The 17594-nt window shown below is 38.5% G+C and overlaps 1 protein-coding gene across 19 annotated transcripts in view; it reads right to left on the minus strand.

The window, feature by feature from the left end:
• MBTD1 (mbt domain containing 1) overlaps positions 1-17594 on the minus strand; it is a 70179-nt gene that overhangs the window by 23656 nt on the left and 28929 nt on the right. For 12 of the 19 annotated variants that reach the window (XR_006603764.1, XR_006603765.1, XM_004764858.3 and 9 more), the window contains 4 exons: positions 12591-12730; positions 11166-11280; positions 10032-10114; positions 574-691 (listed from right to left, as the gene is read on the minus strand). Coding sequence is in view for 17 of the 19 variants with exons in the window: in XM_004764858.3 (XP_004764915.2) it covers positions 574-691; positions 10032-10114; positions 11166-11280; positions 12591-12730 (456 nt within the window). In the remaining 2 variants the exon portion in view is untranslated. Of the gene's footprint in view, positions 1-573; positions 692-3039; positions 3157-10031; positions 10115-11165; positions 11281-11705; positions 11822-12590; positions 12731-17594 lie in introns of those variants that run through there. The other 7 variants (XM_013062551.2, XM_013062557.2, XM_013062558.2 and 4 more) reach the window with 6 other exon arrangements.

The following is a 17594-nucleotide window of genomic DNA, read 5'->3' on the forward strand; positions in this document are numbered from 1 at the left end:
CAGAATAACATTTCATGACACATGACAGTTACATATAAAACTGAAACTTCAGTGCTTGTAAATAAAGTTGTCACTAGCACACAGCCACGCCTATTCATTTATGTCTTGCCATGGCTGCTTTCATGATATGATGTCAAGCTGAGGAACCATGACAGAGCTTGTACTGCCAAAACTAAAATTATTTACTGTTCAGTTTTTTTTTTTTTTTTTAAGATTTTATTTATTTATTTGTCATAGAGAGAGAAGCGAGAGCAAGCACAGGCAGACAGAGTGGCAGGCAGAGGCAGAGGGAGAAGCAGACTCCCCGCCAAGCAAGGAGCCTGATGTGGGACTCGATCCCAGGACGCTGGGATCATGACCTGAGCCGAAGGCAGCCGCTTAACAAACTGAGCCACCCAGGCGTCCCTGTTCAGTTTTTTATTAAAAAAAAATAATAATAATTTGCTACCCTCTACCCTATTACTGCATTTCTTATTTACTTGGCAATATTTGTGAAATTTACAAATATGCTTTCTTACAAGTTAATAAAAACATAACTGGCATTTTCTGGTAAATTATTACGTGTGCTTTCACCTGCTAATTTTACAATTCCAGCAATCCAGAAGACTTTGGTAGGTAGGCTGCAGTCTGTATTGGGAACTTCTACTCTCACATTTTCTGAGATATCACCCCAGCAGGTCCCCATAGGTGCCTGTCATATAAAAATTATTAAGTTATCATCTTATTAACATAAAGCCCAAAACACATTTTGTAAAATAAGCATTCCCATCAGTAACAGAAATATTAAATTAAAAATGCCATTTAATTCATTCATTTTTCTCTAAAAATAGAGTTGTTATTTCCTTTTTCACAGAATTCTATTTGGAAAAAGCCGGTGTGAGGGGCAAGCTTAAGATGAACAGAATTTCAAATATATTAGAATAGATCCATGCCAGCTTTGAAATTAAATACTGTCCTAACACAAGACCCGAGCAGCATTTTTTGTTCAAGCTACCACAAACTCAATAGATTTCACAGGACAAAGCAGATAAACTTATTACTTTTAAAATATATGCTTAATGAATGCACTTTACCTTAACCTCTAATTTTAAAGGGTCTGTCCAAAGAGCAGAAAGAAAAATACTTCCAATCAGCAATGGGGTTTCCAGTAACAGGAGAAACAAAACTTAGTTATCCGTATTTTCAAATTAAGATAAATTCATAAAACAGAAATACAGTCTGTTAAAGTGGACATGTGGCAAAAGCACCAGCTAAAGTTATTAAAAAAGTGGAGTTGAAGAGTTTCTGGAGATGCATATCATGGGGCAAACTGTTACATAATTTATTACTTATAAACAAAGAGGAAACATTCACTGTTAGAACTGATAATCACTAGCCTTCACACTACTTGTTAGGATGCGGACTCAGAAAACTGATTAAATGAGTATCATGAAGAGATTTTCCCAAGTCTAACATGCCCAAATTACAATTTCCATTACATTTTGATCCTTAAAACTTGAGGCCATTTATAATTATTTGAAGTTTAGGCAACGGTTAATTAAATCAAGTAAGTGAATTTAGGAATGCTGGTAATACTAAACAGTCTCTGTGGCTCTGACAATCAGCTCCTCGTTAAAAATAATTTAGAACCTTGAACATAGAGAAAAGGATATCAAAGACCTGATCATATGAACAAATCAGGAAAAGACAAAACAGCTTCAGAGCTCAAAGATGACCAAACAAAGACATCTAGGAGTTACACGATCTAGCCAATTTGAACATTGGGTAAATGTCTTCTATGCAAGGCTTCTCATACTTCGGTGGATGCCAACCCAACAGAAGGGTTAGCCTAAAATAGTACTCAACCCCTATCCTCTCAACAGTTCATGACATTTCTGAAGGAGAGGAAGAAAAGGTCAAATAATCCTGAACTAGAGTACATCTGGGCACCAAAGACAGAATCAAATTATGGCTATTACTTTAAGTAGCACAAGCAACAAAGTACTTAGAGACAGCGACCTATCTCAAATATTTGTGATTCTGGAAGGGTCCACGTAACTATCTCCCTGAACTCTGCAAAAAAAACAATACATCTGTTATGACTACCCCTTTCTGCTTTTTTTGAATTGAAAGACTGGACTCTTCAGGTTCTGCTATCTCCCCCTATATCACTCTAGACTGTAGGGCCATCCCTATTGCCAGCAGATAGGATCAGAAAAGGAGAGGCTGGAAAGATGATAGATAACGTAGGTTAAGCTAAGATGTATTAACATAAAGACCATGTTTTCATTTCTGTGACGATGAACCAATTAGAGCAGACAGATGCAGCTGAATTTATGCTACAATAAGGCAGGGTATCCACCCCTCTTTGTTTGGCTGCCAAATCTTGTGGAATGGGTTTATTTTTTGTCGAGAAGAAAGAAGCCTGGTTATGCTGATAAATTGGGGGTTAGGTTGGCATACTGCTAAGTGAATTTGGCATAGAGCACTCCTCTCAGAGCTAGATAGGACAATTTCACCAACTTTTTTTTTTTTTTTTGGGCCTTAACAATTATTTGCAGAAAATAGTTTTTAGTCACATTTTATTAAAGAAAATAAAGGGTCAATAGGCTTATTAAAAAATAAGGATAATATTCACTTTATTGGGGGATATTATGTTTTTGTCCCTACAGTCTGGATTGGTATAGGAGAAAGTAGCAGAAAGTGACATTTGTTCTTGCCTGTAAGGTTGTGGTTCTGCTAGGCCCTCTTAAACCAATCCATATGGTTCACTCTAAGAAACAAAAAATGAAGAAACAAAAACAACCAAAAAGAGCACCATAGTTTCTAAATAGCACGTGCTCAATGTGTTGAAATAATAAGGTAATTTCACAGATATATCTGCCCTTTTGTTTAAAATGAATACTCTTAATTGTGGAAGACGAAATGACCCAGGGCTTGACAGCCATCTTCATCCAAGTCATCTGTCTTCTCTTGCTGGCAGGAGGGATACCTCTGAAAGTCTGGATTGGCATAGCATGAACTAGCAGAACCATAATTTACAGGTAACAACAAATTTACCTTCCAGACTCAGGACGAGAGGTCCACCTCAGGCTCCTCCCAAATCAGGAAGATCTGCTTCACCACTTCCTGCTCCAGGGCCACTCGTGAGGGCTATCTGGGAGCGACTCTCCTTCCCTGCAAGGTAAGCTGTCATCAGGTCCTGCAGGACATGGCCAGATCCAAACACTGAGGGCTCCCCAGCACAAATGAATGACCACCTCCACCTGACTGTCGTCTATAAAAAAATAACTGGGTGGAAGTCTTATTTCCTGCACTTCAACAACATTCCCAGATAGTCCAACAGCCCAGATGGCTAGACTCTCAGAGGGCTGATACACTGTACACATGATGCCTCATGGCAGAAATACAAATTTCCCTCCACAGAACTGCCAACCTATTCTGATAACCACCCACAATCTTCAACAAGTGGGCAGAAGTTAGGCCTGAAGCTGCACAGAGGTAACCAAGAAAGAATCTAACCCAGCGATGGTATGACAACTGTACAAAAAGCCACCAATGAAAGACTAACAGGCATATGAGTATTAAGGTTCATCCAGTAGAGAAAGATGAAATACTTTTTGGCCAAAAAGGGAAGAAAACATTACAGGAAATTAACTAGACAGAAAGGAGAACTCCTAAATGCTACTCAGTGGAATTGGTTGGTTGAAATAGGAAAAAAAAAAAGTTCCTTCTCCGGAAAGTCCACTCACCTTTTGATTTGAGACCAAAATCTACTTTTTGAGGTGGTGGCAGCAGGATGAGGGGGAGTGTGAGGAGAGCATAAAAGGAAAACGGGATGCGTGGGGTGGAAGCAAGATTAAGAATGGGAGAAGGCTATGTGTGTGTAAAAAGGGATAGGAAGCAGTGACTACTAATTTGAAAGGCGTAAAACAGCCCACCATTAAAAAAACCAAAAACAATGTATTAAGTCAATACTGTTGAACAATCAGGAGATCAAATCAAGAACCACTTTAGAAAACAGACTAAAATTAAAATAACCTAGACTATTTAGGTTTTCTTTAAAACATAAAAACATGACAAGGGATTTCTCTTATTCTAGAGTCCACTGTTTTCCTGTACAAATTCTACTGCACGGTGAGACCCGTGACAGCTAATTCAGCTGGAGCACTAACGAGTGCCAGGAACTAACTGAAGCTTTATTTCCATTAGAAAGAAATTCTGCAATCTAGGATGACATCTTGGAGGTTCTGAGTTCAGTGAGAAAGGACATGAGTACTTCAACTTTTAGTGGAGTCCTGTGTATGTGTAATCTAGGCTAAGGGAAAAAAGCCAAAAAAATAATTTTACTTGAAATGCATTACTTTACTAATAAACACATACTTGAGAAATGGATCGTAAGTTTTACTATAAAGAGAAACTACTGTTACTGTATGTACACAAACAAAAGTACTTGTGTTTTTGACCTTAAAATCCAAAACACACTTGTGTTATGTGTTGCAAAGAAGTGCAAATAACCTTACCTTCTCAAAACACCTGACTTATAGTTCAGGTGTTTAAGAGAGGATTAGAATGTATCATGTAAGTGATACCAGATATATTTGTGGAGGCAGTAAAGTCAGCTTTATTTTTTTAAATTTTCAAATTTTTTTATTTTTTAAAGATTTTGTTTATCTATTTGACAGAGAGATCACAAGTAAGCAGAGAGGCAGACAGAGAGATGGGGGGATGCAGGTTCTCCACCAAGCAGACAGCCCGATGTTGGGCTCAATCCCAGGACCCTAAGGATCATGACCTGAGCCAAAGGCAGAGGCTTAACCCACTGAGCCACTCACGTGCCCCTAAAGTCAGCTTTAAAGTTATAGTATACATGTGTACAAAGGGCCTTTTTAAAAAAAACTAACAAAACTACAACTATTATCAAGGGAGAAAAAAGAAAGATGATTTCTGGTCTTAGCAAAGACACCAGAGTATACAGTCCAGTATCAAATGAAAGAAATTTCAAATCTGTAAGTACATGACTAAAGGTTTGGTTTATATGTTTCACATCCACTTGATAATAGCACATTTGGCTTGTGCTGTAACGTCTAGAGAGAAATGTTTTACTTAACTTTAAAAGGTGAGTCATGGGAAAAGGACTGCTTCAATTTAAAAGACTACACTCTTATGGGGGTGCCTGGGTGGCTCAGTGGACTAAACCTCTGCCTTCAGCTTGAGTCATGATCTCAGGGTCCTGGGATCGAGTCCCACATCAGGCTCGAGCCTGCTTCCTCCTCTCTCTCTCTGCCTGCCTCTCTGCCTACTTGTGATCTTTCTCTGTCAAATAAATAAATTCTTAAAAAAAAAAAAAAGTAGCTGTCTTCAGCTCAGGTCATTGGGTGGCTCAGTCAATTAAGTAGCATGCTCAGGTCATGATCCTGGGGTCCTCGGAGCAAGCCTCACATCAGACTCCCTGCTCAGGGGGAAGCCTGCTTCTCCCTCTCCCTCTGCCTACATGTACTCTCTATCCCTTTGTCCAAAAAAAACAAACAAACAAAAAAAAAAACCAACTTAAAAAAAAGGACTACAGTCTTTAAAAAAAATTAAGATTGCTTTAAAATTCAATGTTCTGCATACACACTGATCAACTGGAGGCTCTCTTGGGTTCAAACATAAATTACTAGAGGAAAATCACCTGTGAATTTCATGAATGTATACCGTACACCTAACTGGCATTGGTACTGCAGTAATATAGTGGATTTTTCCACAGTTAGGATAGATATGGATACTGCTTTTAGAGGCTGTGAAAAAACAGGAAATATATATTGAAAAAAATAGAAATATATGTAGATACATATATATGTGTATCTGTGTGTGTATAATCAGTCTCTGCTCCTGTACCTGGCACAGAGCGATAAGAGCACTAAGAGCATCTTTTGTTCTTACACTGGTTTCTGACCCGGGTCCTGATATAGAGCTCCTCAGTGGTTTGTAATCTCTTAAGTGATAGAAGCACCTTTTGTTCTAATGGGGAGACTCTGGGTGGGCTCCTAGATAGCCTCAGGATGGGACTGGTCACCATGAAGATGAGCCTATGAGTAGAAGCTCAGAACTCTCAGCCCCAGTCCCCATCCCCTGGGAAAGGGTAAGGGTGTGGAGACTGAGCTCATGACTGATCCTGCCTATACAATGAAAGCCTTCATCAGAATCCTAAAATACAGGCTTCCCCCGCCATCCGGAAGTAGATAAAATCAATCTTAACTATAACTGTTAAACCTCTTGTAAGCCAAAACAGCATAAGGTGAGGAAATGCTTTTTGTTTCCTGAAAGCAAAAATCCTTTCCTGGTTTCTTTTGGTTGGTGACAGCAAGTACTAATGCAGGCCTTTTGTAAAAGTGGAGTAGTCTACAGCGGACATTTGGATAGTGAGGGAATCTGTAGATGGGGCCCAGAGAGCTTCTGGGTTGCTGATTACATGGGGCTGGTAGGAAGTGGCATAAGAGAGAGCGGGAAGTTCCATGTGCCTTCTCATAACCTTGCCTCATGTATCTTTTCATCTGGCTGTTCACCTGTTATCCCCTTTATAATCAACTGGCAAATACAAGGATTCATTTCCCTGTAAGCCATTCCATTCCAACAAGTTACCGAACTCAAGGAACAGGTCATGGGAACCCTTATTTGCAGCCAGTTGGTCATAAGCACAGGTAACAGCTGGGACTTCAGATTGTTAACTGAAGCAGGGCTAGTCTTGTGGGACTGAGGGATATGATTAACCTGAGGGATATGATTAACTCCAGGTAGACAGTGTCAGAACCGAGTTGACTTGTCAGACACCCAGCTGGTGTTGGAGAATTACCTGATGTATGGAAAACCTACACATCTGGTGTCAGAAATACTGTGTGGTAGCAGTGTATGAGTAAAAGAAGCACAGGAACGTTTTCCCTATAGAGGCTTAATTAAAAACTATGAAATAAAAAAACCCCAAAACAAAAAAATTTAAATTATGAGAAGAAGGTCAAAGCCCAAAACTGAAATATAATCCAGCTACTGAAAAAAGTAGCAAGAGTTTCATTTACAATAAGAGACAGATTAGATGAACTAGATGATTTTTAAGATATATTACAGTTTTGTGACCGCATGATTTATGATTAATTAAAAGTGTTATTACCTAATTCCGTGGTTTCCAACTCCGGAGACCGCCAGAAAAGGGGAAGCCAAGGGTCAGGGGCCAAGGTTTTGGCCACCCCACCCCATCCTTGCCAGGACAGTGAGTGCAGCTTCCTCTTAACCTGACTATGTCTATTAGGGAAAAGAGTAATAATTCTGAAGCTTATACCAACAAACCCCCAAAAATAAAAAACCAGAAAAAAGAAAAAGTCTCAAAACTACCAAACTACAACCTACACAGGATGAAAGATATACTAGGTACATGGCAATCATGATACACAGATTGAAAGCAGGTATATTTAATAACAGTTGAGGCTCAATTTCCTTTGCTAATTATAAAAATGTCAACATTGCTGTAACTGAGTAACTCAGTGAGGCACTGTGAATAATTACAGCAACTATTAAAGAGGACACAGTCCTACGATATACTTCGTAGAAACTTTATTCCCAGAAGTTTAACGATAGACTGTGGAAAAAAAGAGATCCACTGCTGAAATCCTAGGATTTTAAAACTAATGACAATCACACTTAAGTGCCAGGAAATATAAAGTGTTTGTTTCCCTATGATCCTTACTCCAGAAGAGGTTGGGTTACCTTAAAGTAGCAAGGCACTCAACTCAGGGCTCGGACACTGTTCCCAGCCCCAATTTTTGGTTCAATCAGAATAGTTCTGCTTCCATCTTACACACTGCATGTTTCTTAAAATTATGTTTGGAAAATAATCCCCTATGAGCAGGAAATGACCCCCAACCTGTGCTCAAGTTGGGGACAAGGCAGAAGTGGAACTTAGAAGAAGTTGGCCTTACTGATCAACCAGTTTTAGGGCAGGCAGTTTGAGTCTTAGAACACTAGGAGATGGACGAAACAAGGCAGGGACTTGCGCTCCCAGCAGCTCCTGACAACAGACTTCCTAAAGCCAAAGCCAGTAACTCTCCTTGGAGACCTAGAAAACTACCTGGGGGAAGAACCAGCTCTGAGGGATAAAATCAAGTGCAGCGTGAGATCTGACTAAAACCAAAGGGATTCAAGTGAAGATACTGGTTAAGGCAACAAAGCAAACTCATTTGTACTAAAATAAACTAAGAAATTATCGTTATCAGTCGCTTTCCTACTCAGTGAGAAAAAGGCAGTAAAGAAAGATGAGTGGAGAAGGAAGACACTGGGTGACAGATGCTTTGCTCCTGAGTGAGAAATGGGAGTGCATACAATAATGCAATAAGGCTAATAATACAATAAGGCTAGCTGCTTTAATCTACATGATAGAACGCTTTAATCTTAAAAAAGCCAAGTTGAAAACAAAACCAGTTTCATTATTATAGTAGAGATTTTTCTTACAAAGAACTTTAATAGACATGGACATGAATAAAATGTGCTTCTCGGATTTTGAAATGCTTTTTTAAAAAAATACCTTAACTACTTATATAACACAGCTTTACATGGTTTGTGGTATCAAAATATAAACGGACCCCAGAATACTAAAGACAGGAAAAGAGATAAAGGCTACTCAGAAGAGACAACAAATTTCCAGGTATCTGAGATGAAGGAGTTAAATTGTAATTGAGAACTTAGGCTGAGTTTGAGTTTCTCAAAAGCACAAAGAACTGTAGAGAGAAAGAGAAAGATCTGCTTTGCCGTTCTTTTCTGTTGCTGTTGCTATATATTTATTTAATCTATTTCACAAACGTGACACTACTATCCACCCTACGGTGAAGGATTTTACCTACTTTGCACTGGATAAAGTTATCTAGGATCCCACTTATACCACCAACTAAGGCTGAACACCTGTACTTTCAGGAAAGAAAACTAGCAAATTGAGGACTCAGCTTTAGTTTATATTTCTACCACAGCTTTCATATGCTCTGCCTTGACTAAGAGTCTGTATTGGCTGTGAACTAAAATTCATTTGAGTTTCCACAGCAAGAATTCAAGCTCAGTTTTGCCCACATGCTGTTATTTGAAAGTGAAGTCCTAACTTAAGAAAATGTTTAGTGTAAGCAAAATTTCATTCATTAATTTTCTAAATTCTCTTTTCTTTTTGTACATAGTAGCAAAGTTGTTTTTATTTTTGTTTTTTTTTTTTTAAATAGCAGATAGAATCTTTAAATATAAATTAAACTTGTAGTAAGGTAAAAAAAAATTGGAGAGAAGTAATCACAGATCATTTAACAAGAAGGAAGAGGAGCAAAAGGAACAAAGTTATCTTTGGATAACGTTTTTAACTTAATTCTGAATTACTTCATATACTCTATAAGATCTGCTTGCCAAAAAGGACATCCTGCAAAGGGTTTTCTGGTATGTGTCACATATTTCAGCCCACAATGCTATATTACTAACAGTTCCTTCTCTGTTTTTGTGATTTTACCTTTGGAGACAAAAACATAACTGGAAGAAAGATCCTTCCTTTTCTGAAATATCAGGTCAGCTCAGAAAGATTTAGGTAACATGCACGATGGAGGTTTGTGTTATGCTGAACCATACGACACTGCCAATACACATGACATACAAAAGCAGCAACTGTGTATGGTTCAGCTTAATATGAAAATTAGAGAAGACTAGTACTTTTCCCTATTTGAGTAATTTCAAGTTGTAATTTACTTTTTATTTTATTCTTTTTGGTGGGCAGGAAAGCAAGGTTTATTGAGCAATAGTAAAGTGATAGCACAAAGCTCCCCAATAGGGAGGTCCTGGGACCTGAGAGGGTTGCCCACAAAGGATAACTTCTTTAAAGAACACTTGCACATCTTCTAGAAATTGTTTTTATTACTAATAAGTATAATAAAAAGTAACATTTTTATGACAAAGTATAAAATAAAGACCTCCTAAAGACAAGATACTTCAGATGTTATTGTATCTTCGGCTTTAAACAATGACTAAGCATTTCAATAGGTGAGAAATTCCATACTCACATGTTTAAAGCACGTAACAGGAGCTGCTATAAAGCTATTGCTATTGATGTAGTTACCCCAGCTGAAGCCCTCCATGGATACTGCTGTGGGGAAAAAAAATACATGTAGATGTATTACAATTCTCAAACCTTTTATTTACAAGACAATATGAAATGATACAAAATTAACTTATCACCTTGAAAGAAAGTTTTCTTTTTTTCCTGTAAAGATTTAAAAACTTTTCTGAATAAACATGAACTTTTGCATAGATCATACCTGCAAACAAAAAGCAATTTAAGTCTACCATACATAGTATAAGCTGTTTGGAAAGTGAAGGAAGAAAGAGCTCTTCAGTAATCAGCGGGGAAGAACAGCTGAGAGCAGAAGTGTTCAAAGAATGCCATGACTGCTTTTGGGTTTTTATTCCCAAGCAGCTTTTACTGGGCACCGCAATGAGATCTCTATCCGGTATCTGCCACAGATACCTTTAGGAGGGTTTTTCATTGCTTTACTCCCTGTTACATCTCTCTACTTCTCTGCTTTCCTGTCAAGAATCTTCTTCTTCTTTTTTTAAGATTTTTATTTATTTATTTGAGAGAGAGACAGTGAGAGAGAGCATGAGAGGGGATCGGGTCAGAGGGACAAGCAGACTCTCCATTGAGCTGGAGCCTGACATGGGACTCGATCCCAGGACTCCGGGATCATGACCTGAGCCGAAGGCAGCTGCTTAACCAACTGAGCCACCTAGTCGCCCTCCTATCAAGAATCTTCTATTAGAAATGATGCTTTCCTCAATCTATTCTTCTTGCTATTCTCTTCTCCTGCAAATATTGCTAAACATCTTATTTCTTTGCTTTTTATATCCTCAACGCTCCCCACCATTCACAGCATAGAGAACCTGTACACAGAAAATAATAAGCCAGATAAAAAATGCTAAGGATACTGCCCCAAGCACTGTGAACTTGGGAATACAACTACTCTCTTCTAGAATAATTTACTGAAACCAAAACAACCACGAGGAAACCTAATGTCATAATATACCAGTTGGGCCTAGAAATAGCTTAGTTAACAAAAATGCAAAATTAAAATGTCATTAACTCAAACTAAATGAATCAGTATCAAATATTTCACCTCTATTATATTCACCGATATTACCTGCTTTAGTCTTTGCTTGATTTTGCAAGGTAGCTTGATACTGAGCATATGCGGCTAGTTTAGCAACTAAAGGTTGTTTCTGAAGAACTTTCGCTTTCTTTGTTGGAGGCTTACCCTGAAACAAGAAGAGTTAAGTAAATAGGATTCTTTCTCATCCACCCCCCTCCACCGAAAAAATTAACCTGATTGCATACTACTCATTCTGCTTAAGTAACATCAAGGGTTTAGAAAATTATTAAAGCAGAGGAAACATACAAGATATTTTAATATGAGAAATGTCTTTTTGAGTTCTGCTACAATGTAGACATCTAACATGGGTAGCAGAGCTGGCACAGACTAAAACAGCAATATGCAAATTAATATGTTAATAAAAAATTATATCCCATAAGATGTTAAACATAGGCTGTGGTGGATACTTGATTCCTTCTTATACTAGATAAAACCAGTGGTTATTCACTCATGCAGGTTGCCAAGCATTGCTATTTATATGGTAAGAGAAGATAATTTAATGTTTAAAGAGCAAGTGACTGAGGTTTATACCTTTAGTGCTAACGCAAAAGATCAATGACAAAATGATCATGGGCCAAATTCACAGTGTGACAAACTGCCATCCATTTGGGTACAGACCACTGCTCAGGATCTTACGTAATGTCTATCTGAAATATAGAAATACATCTAAGTGATGTATTTCCTTAATCTGGGGAATTTATATAATCCTTTCAGTGCTATGTAATGATCACAGCTAAGTTAAAGGAGAGTAAGCAAAATGTGATCAAAATAAAATATATTACAGAAATCAATTAAGTGCCTTAAAAACATTGTTTATATGCTCTAATAGTAACAACTTAGTTAAATGGTCAAATCTCCGTTTTGTAGGCATTGCTGTACATTTAAAGAAAGATTAATTTCTTTTTATACCATGAACATTCTCAAAAAGGTTAGTTGGATTAACCAAACACATTTTTTCAAGGTATCAAACAGGCTGCAATCTGTAGTAGAACGCAAAGATGATGGAGAAATAATACCAAAGGGTAAATCATTTCTCCCCCAATACTGAATGATTCTACCTTGATATTAACTCAAAAGAAAACAGGGGGGAAAGAAAGGCTTCAGTTCCTGTACATAACAAGGTGTTTATTATATTTATGCTTATTCAGAAAAAGAAGACATATTTTTCATTCACTTATAGAAACAGTTCATAGTTTACTTTGGATAGTGTGTCTTGTCTATTTATAACAGCTGCTTCATTTTATGGACTGAGCAAACCCTGGGGACCATATATTTCCAAAAAAAAAAAAGGGGGGGGGTATAAAGTGGGAGCTGGCCAACTGGGTAGAGTGGAGTGCAGTGAATCACAATCAAATGAAAGGTAAACAGTGAAAACCATAGAAATAACAGATATAAGGAACAAGAAGGTTTCTGTACCGTTACCTGAAGTCTGGCCAAAATGCTTGCCTTCTTGGAGTTTGACGAATAGCTTCGTGAACATGAAACGCTACAGAAACGCTTAGTTTTGGAGTAAAAAGCATCTCGCACACCAACCATCCCACACATTTCGCAGGTAGCTAATGAAGAAAACGAAAACACTGGTGTCATGGTCATAAAATAAAACCGTTTTTTTTTAATCTCAGTTTTATTAACTTATTACCTAAAGGTTTTATTTTAAACATGAGACATACAATGTCTTCTGTTACAGAAATGATGGAAAATCCTCCACGAAAGTTAGAGAAAAGACTGGTATGATGCCATGGCTACGACTCCAGAAAGTCTTGGCCGTAGCTCAAAGTCTAACAGGTTTTACAAAGGGTCTGAACCCACAAACAAATATAAAGCAGATTCCACTTACATGTCCTTAGTGCTCACCATGCGCCAGGCATTTTCATAGACACTAAGAGCGCTAGCCTTTTGAGAGGATTATAAACAAAACATAAGAAGTGGTGCAATGCAACGTTTAACATGAGGCACGACCTTGAAAGAGCCACGTCTCGGGAAAATGCTAAGGGTAATACACAGATTCTTTCATGTTATGTTCAGAGGACAAGAAGGAAAGGACAGGCTCAAAGCTTGAGGTAGATGCTTGATTATTCCCTCTGATAAGAGGAAAACAAGACTCTGCTTCCTAATGTGCCTCTTTTGTAAATTTGCACACTGGACAACAATCTGAAAGGCAGAATTAGAAGAAGGGTCACAGAACTGAAGTTCAAAATAGGTAAGCAGATATGAACTGGGAGTGGGACTGCTAGGTCAGGACAGTTCTAGTTTCAGTTTTTCGGAGGAACTGCCCGACTGTTCTGTAATGGCTATATACAACTTTACATTCCCATCAGCAGTGTGTGTTTCCTTTTTTCCACATCCTCACCAGCATTTGTTCTCTCTTATCATTTTGTTAACGGTAACAGTGATCCCAACAGGTGTAAGGTGGCATCTCACTGTGGTTTTGATCGTTATTTTCCTGATAATTAGTGATGCTGAGCTTGTTTCATGTACCCGTAGGCCATCTGTATGTCTTCTTAGGAAAAATGTCTATTCAGGTCCTTGTCCATTTTTCATTTGAATTTTTTTTTTTTTTTTAAAGATTTTATTTATTTATCTGTCAGAGAGAGAGAGGGAGAGAGAGCGAGTACAGGCGGACAGAATGGTAGGCAGAGGGAGAAGCAGGCTCCCTGCTGAGCAAGGAGCCCGATGCGGGACTCGATCCCAGGACGCTGGGATCATGACCTGAGCCGAAGGCAGCTGCTTAACCAACTGAGCCACCCAGGCGTCCCGAATTTTTGTTTGTTTTTATGCTACTGAGTTGTAGGAGTTATCAGATATGATTTGCAAGTATTTTTTCCCATTCTGAAAGATGCCTTTTCAATTTACTGCTTTCATTATTGGGTAGAACTCCTTAGTTTGATGTAGTCCCATTTTTTTTTTAAATTAAGATTTTTAAAAAAATTTATTTGACAGACACAGATCACAAGTAGGCAGAGAGGCAGGCAGAGAGAGAAAGAGGAGGAAGCAGGCTCCCTGCTGAGCAGAGAGCCCGACCAGGCAGAGGCTTTAAAACACTGAGCCACACAGGTGCCCCGTCCCATTTGTTTTTGCTTTTGTGTCTAAACCAAGAAATCACCAGTGTTTTGACCAGTGTCAAAAAAGCTTTCCCCTATTTTCCTGTGTTTTAGTTTTAGGTCTTAGGTTAAAGTCTAATCCATTTCAAGTTAATTTCTGTTGATTGGTGCAAGGATCCAGTTTCATTCCTTAGCATGTGCATATCCAGTTTTCCCAACACCATTCATTAAAGAGATTGTCCTCGCCCTATTCTGTATTCTTCTTGCCCTTTTCAATAATTAGTTGACTGATAATCAGTATTTCAATCAGATATCTGCATTCCCGTGTTCACTGCAGCATAAGTCACAAAAGCCAAGAAAATGAAAACATTTACATGTACTCTGAAAGATGAATGGAGATATAAAATGTGGTGTGTAAATATATACACACATAAAATACTATTCATTCACAAAAAAAGAAGAAAATTCTACCATTTATGACAACAGGGTTAAACCTGGAGGGAATATGCTAAATGAAATAGTGTATGGGATTATTTACACGGGGAATCCTTAAAAAAAAAAAAAAAGGCCGATTTCATAGAAATAGAAAATAGGATGGTGACTGCCAGCCTCTGGGGGGGTTGGTGACATGTAGGTTAAAGGGTATAAAGTTTCAATTATAAGAACAGTAAATTGTGAAGATCTAACATACAGCATGGTAAGTGTAGTTAATAATACTGTACTGTGGGGATGCCTTTTGGTTGAGTGTCTGTCTGCCTTTGGCTGAGGTGATAATCCCAGGGTCCTGGGATCCAGTCCCACATCTGGCTCCTTGCTCAGCAAGGAACCTGCTTCTCTCTTTGCCTGCTGCTCACCCTTGCTTGTGCACGCTCTCTCTTGCAAATAAAAAAAAATCTTAAAAAAAAAGTAATACTGTACTGCATACTGTTAAGGTGCTGGGAGTAGATATCGTGTTCTTTTCCACAACCCTACACACAGAAGAACTATATGAAGCGATGGATAGGTTTAACTTACCTTGATCTTGGTAATCATTGAACAACATGTATGTATGTACGTGTATAAATACAGAATCATCACGTTGTACATATTAAATACATACAACCATATTTGTCATTTATTCCTCAAAAGAGGGGGGAAAAAAAACAAACCCAGAAAGTAACACAGCAAACAAATGCCTGAGTGGGTTTAAATCTCCACCCACTTTAACTGGAGGGACCTGTAGTTCCACCAGTACTTAAAAATCTCTTGCGAAATGATGAAAGAAAGATAAGGTACCACAGGATTAGAGATGAAGAAAGGATGTTTAAAGAGAGAAAAAAACAGTTCTCTGTTGAAAAAATTACAGAACAGATAAGTAAAAAGGTCTGTGACCTTCTAGGTAAAGAAGTTGTGATCCTAAGGGACAGTGAATCTTTGTCAAGAATTCTACATATCCAACTATGATTCCCAGGACAAGTCTGTAAGCGCCACCAAGGCAGGGACTATTCTGTATTGTTTCTCTCTGCATCTCTAGTATTTAAAATAGACCTGGACACATAAAGCCTCAATAAGCCTTATTTCCTTTGGTGATAAGGACTAGTACTGGACTGGTAAAAGTAAACCATGGCAAGAGTATAGTTTGAACAACATGGGTTTGAACTGCGTGGGTCCACCTGTATGTGGATTTTTTTTCAGTAAATATGGTATTGTAAATGTATCCTCTCCTTATGACTGTCCTAAAAATCTTTTCTCTAGCTTACTTTATTCTATATATTGTATTATATAATGTAGGAATACATTATATAATGTAAAAAACATACAAAACACATTAGTCGACTGTTAAAGTTATCAGTAAGGCTTCTGGTCAACAGTAGGCTATTAGTAATTAAGTTTTTGGGGAGTCAAAGGTTTCACACATATTTGTGTGAGGGATGGGCTCCTAACTCGTGTTGTTCGAGGGTCAACTTATGTATTAATAGTATTTTTTTTTAAAGAGTTAACACATTTAGGGGCGCCTGGGTGGCTCAGTCAGTTAAGCGTCTGCCTTTGGCTCAGGTCACAATCCCAGGGTCCTGGGATCCAGCTCCTTGTTGGGCTCCCTGCTCGGTGGAAGCCTGCTTTACCCTTTCCTTCTCCCTGCTGCTCTGCCTACTTGCGCTATCTCTGTCAAAAAAACAAAACAAAAACCAACTTAAAAAGAGGAAAAAGAGTTAACACTTTGATAAATCTCATGCAGCTTTGTCAATAGTGACCAAGAAATTTAAGGTGAAGTAGAAGACATCCAAGTAGGTTTTAACTGACCACATGACCATACCTAGTTGGTCCTGATAAATGACAGGAAGTTCTTTTTTTTATTTTTAAAGATTTTATTTTTAAGTAATCTCTATACCCAATGTGGGACGTGAACCCACAACCCCAAGATCAGAGGTTGCATGCTCTACCGACTGAGGCAGCCAGGCAACCCCAATTTTTAAAAAGTTTTATTTATTTATTTAGTAATCTCTACGTTCAACATGGAGCTCAAACTCATGGTGGCCCTGAGATGAAGAGTCACATGCTTTTCCAAGTGAGTCGGCCAGGTGCCCCAGTGATGGGAAATTTTTATTTTTATTTATTTATTTGACAGACAGAGATTATATATAAGTAGGCAGAGAGGCAGTCAGAGAGAGGAGGAAGCAGGCTCCCTGCTGAGCAGAGAGCCCGATGCGGGGCTCGATCCCAGGACCCTGGGATCATGACCTGAGCTGAAGGCAGAGGCTTTAACCCACTGAGCCACCCAGGCGCCCCATGGGAAATTTTTTGATATGGCCTACATCTCTGCCCCAGGCCCTGTGCTGTTCAGCTTTTTAATTGAAAAACTAGAATATGACCAATAGGGCATTATCATCAAATCTGAAAATGGCACAAAACTAGAATATTATACAACACAACCTTCAACATTAAATGACAGAATCAGAAATAAAAAATTTCTAAAAAGACCAAAATTAAGTTAGGAACAGGCTATGTAAATTTATTTATTTATTTATTTAGGAGTGGGGAGGGGAGAAGGTGAGAGAATCTTTTTTTTTTTAAAGATTTTATTTATTTATTTGACAGAGAGAGATTACAAGTAGGCAGAGACGCAGGCAGAGAGAGAGAGAGAGAGAAAGAGAGGAGGAAGCAGGCTCCCTGCTAATCAGAGAGCCCGAACAAGGGACTCGATCCCAGGACCCTGAGATCATGACCTGAGCTGAAGGCAGAGGCTTAACCCACTGAGCCATCCAGGCCCACAGGGTGAGAGAATCTTAAGCAGGCTTAAGATGAGCTGGATCTCATGACCTGAGCAGAAATCAATAGTCAGATACTTAACTGAGCCACCCGGTTGCTCCCAGAGTAATTTAAAGTCTTAAGCACTGGATTT

The sequence above is a fragment of the Mustela putorius genome, unplaced genomic scaffold (assembly GCF_011764305.1).
Source record: "Mustela putorius furo isolate JIRA1106 unplaced genomic scaffold, ASM1176430v1.1 tig00003962_pilon_pilon_pilon, whole genome shotgun sequence".
NCBI classification, from domain to species: domain Eukaryota; kingdom Metazoa; phylum Chordata; class Mammalia; order Carnivora; family Mustelidae; genus Mustela; species Mustela putorius.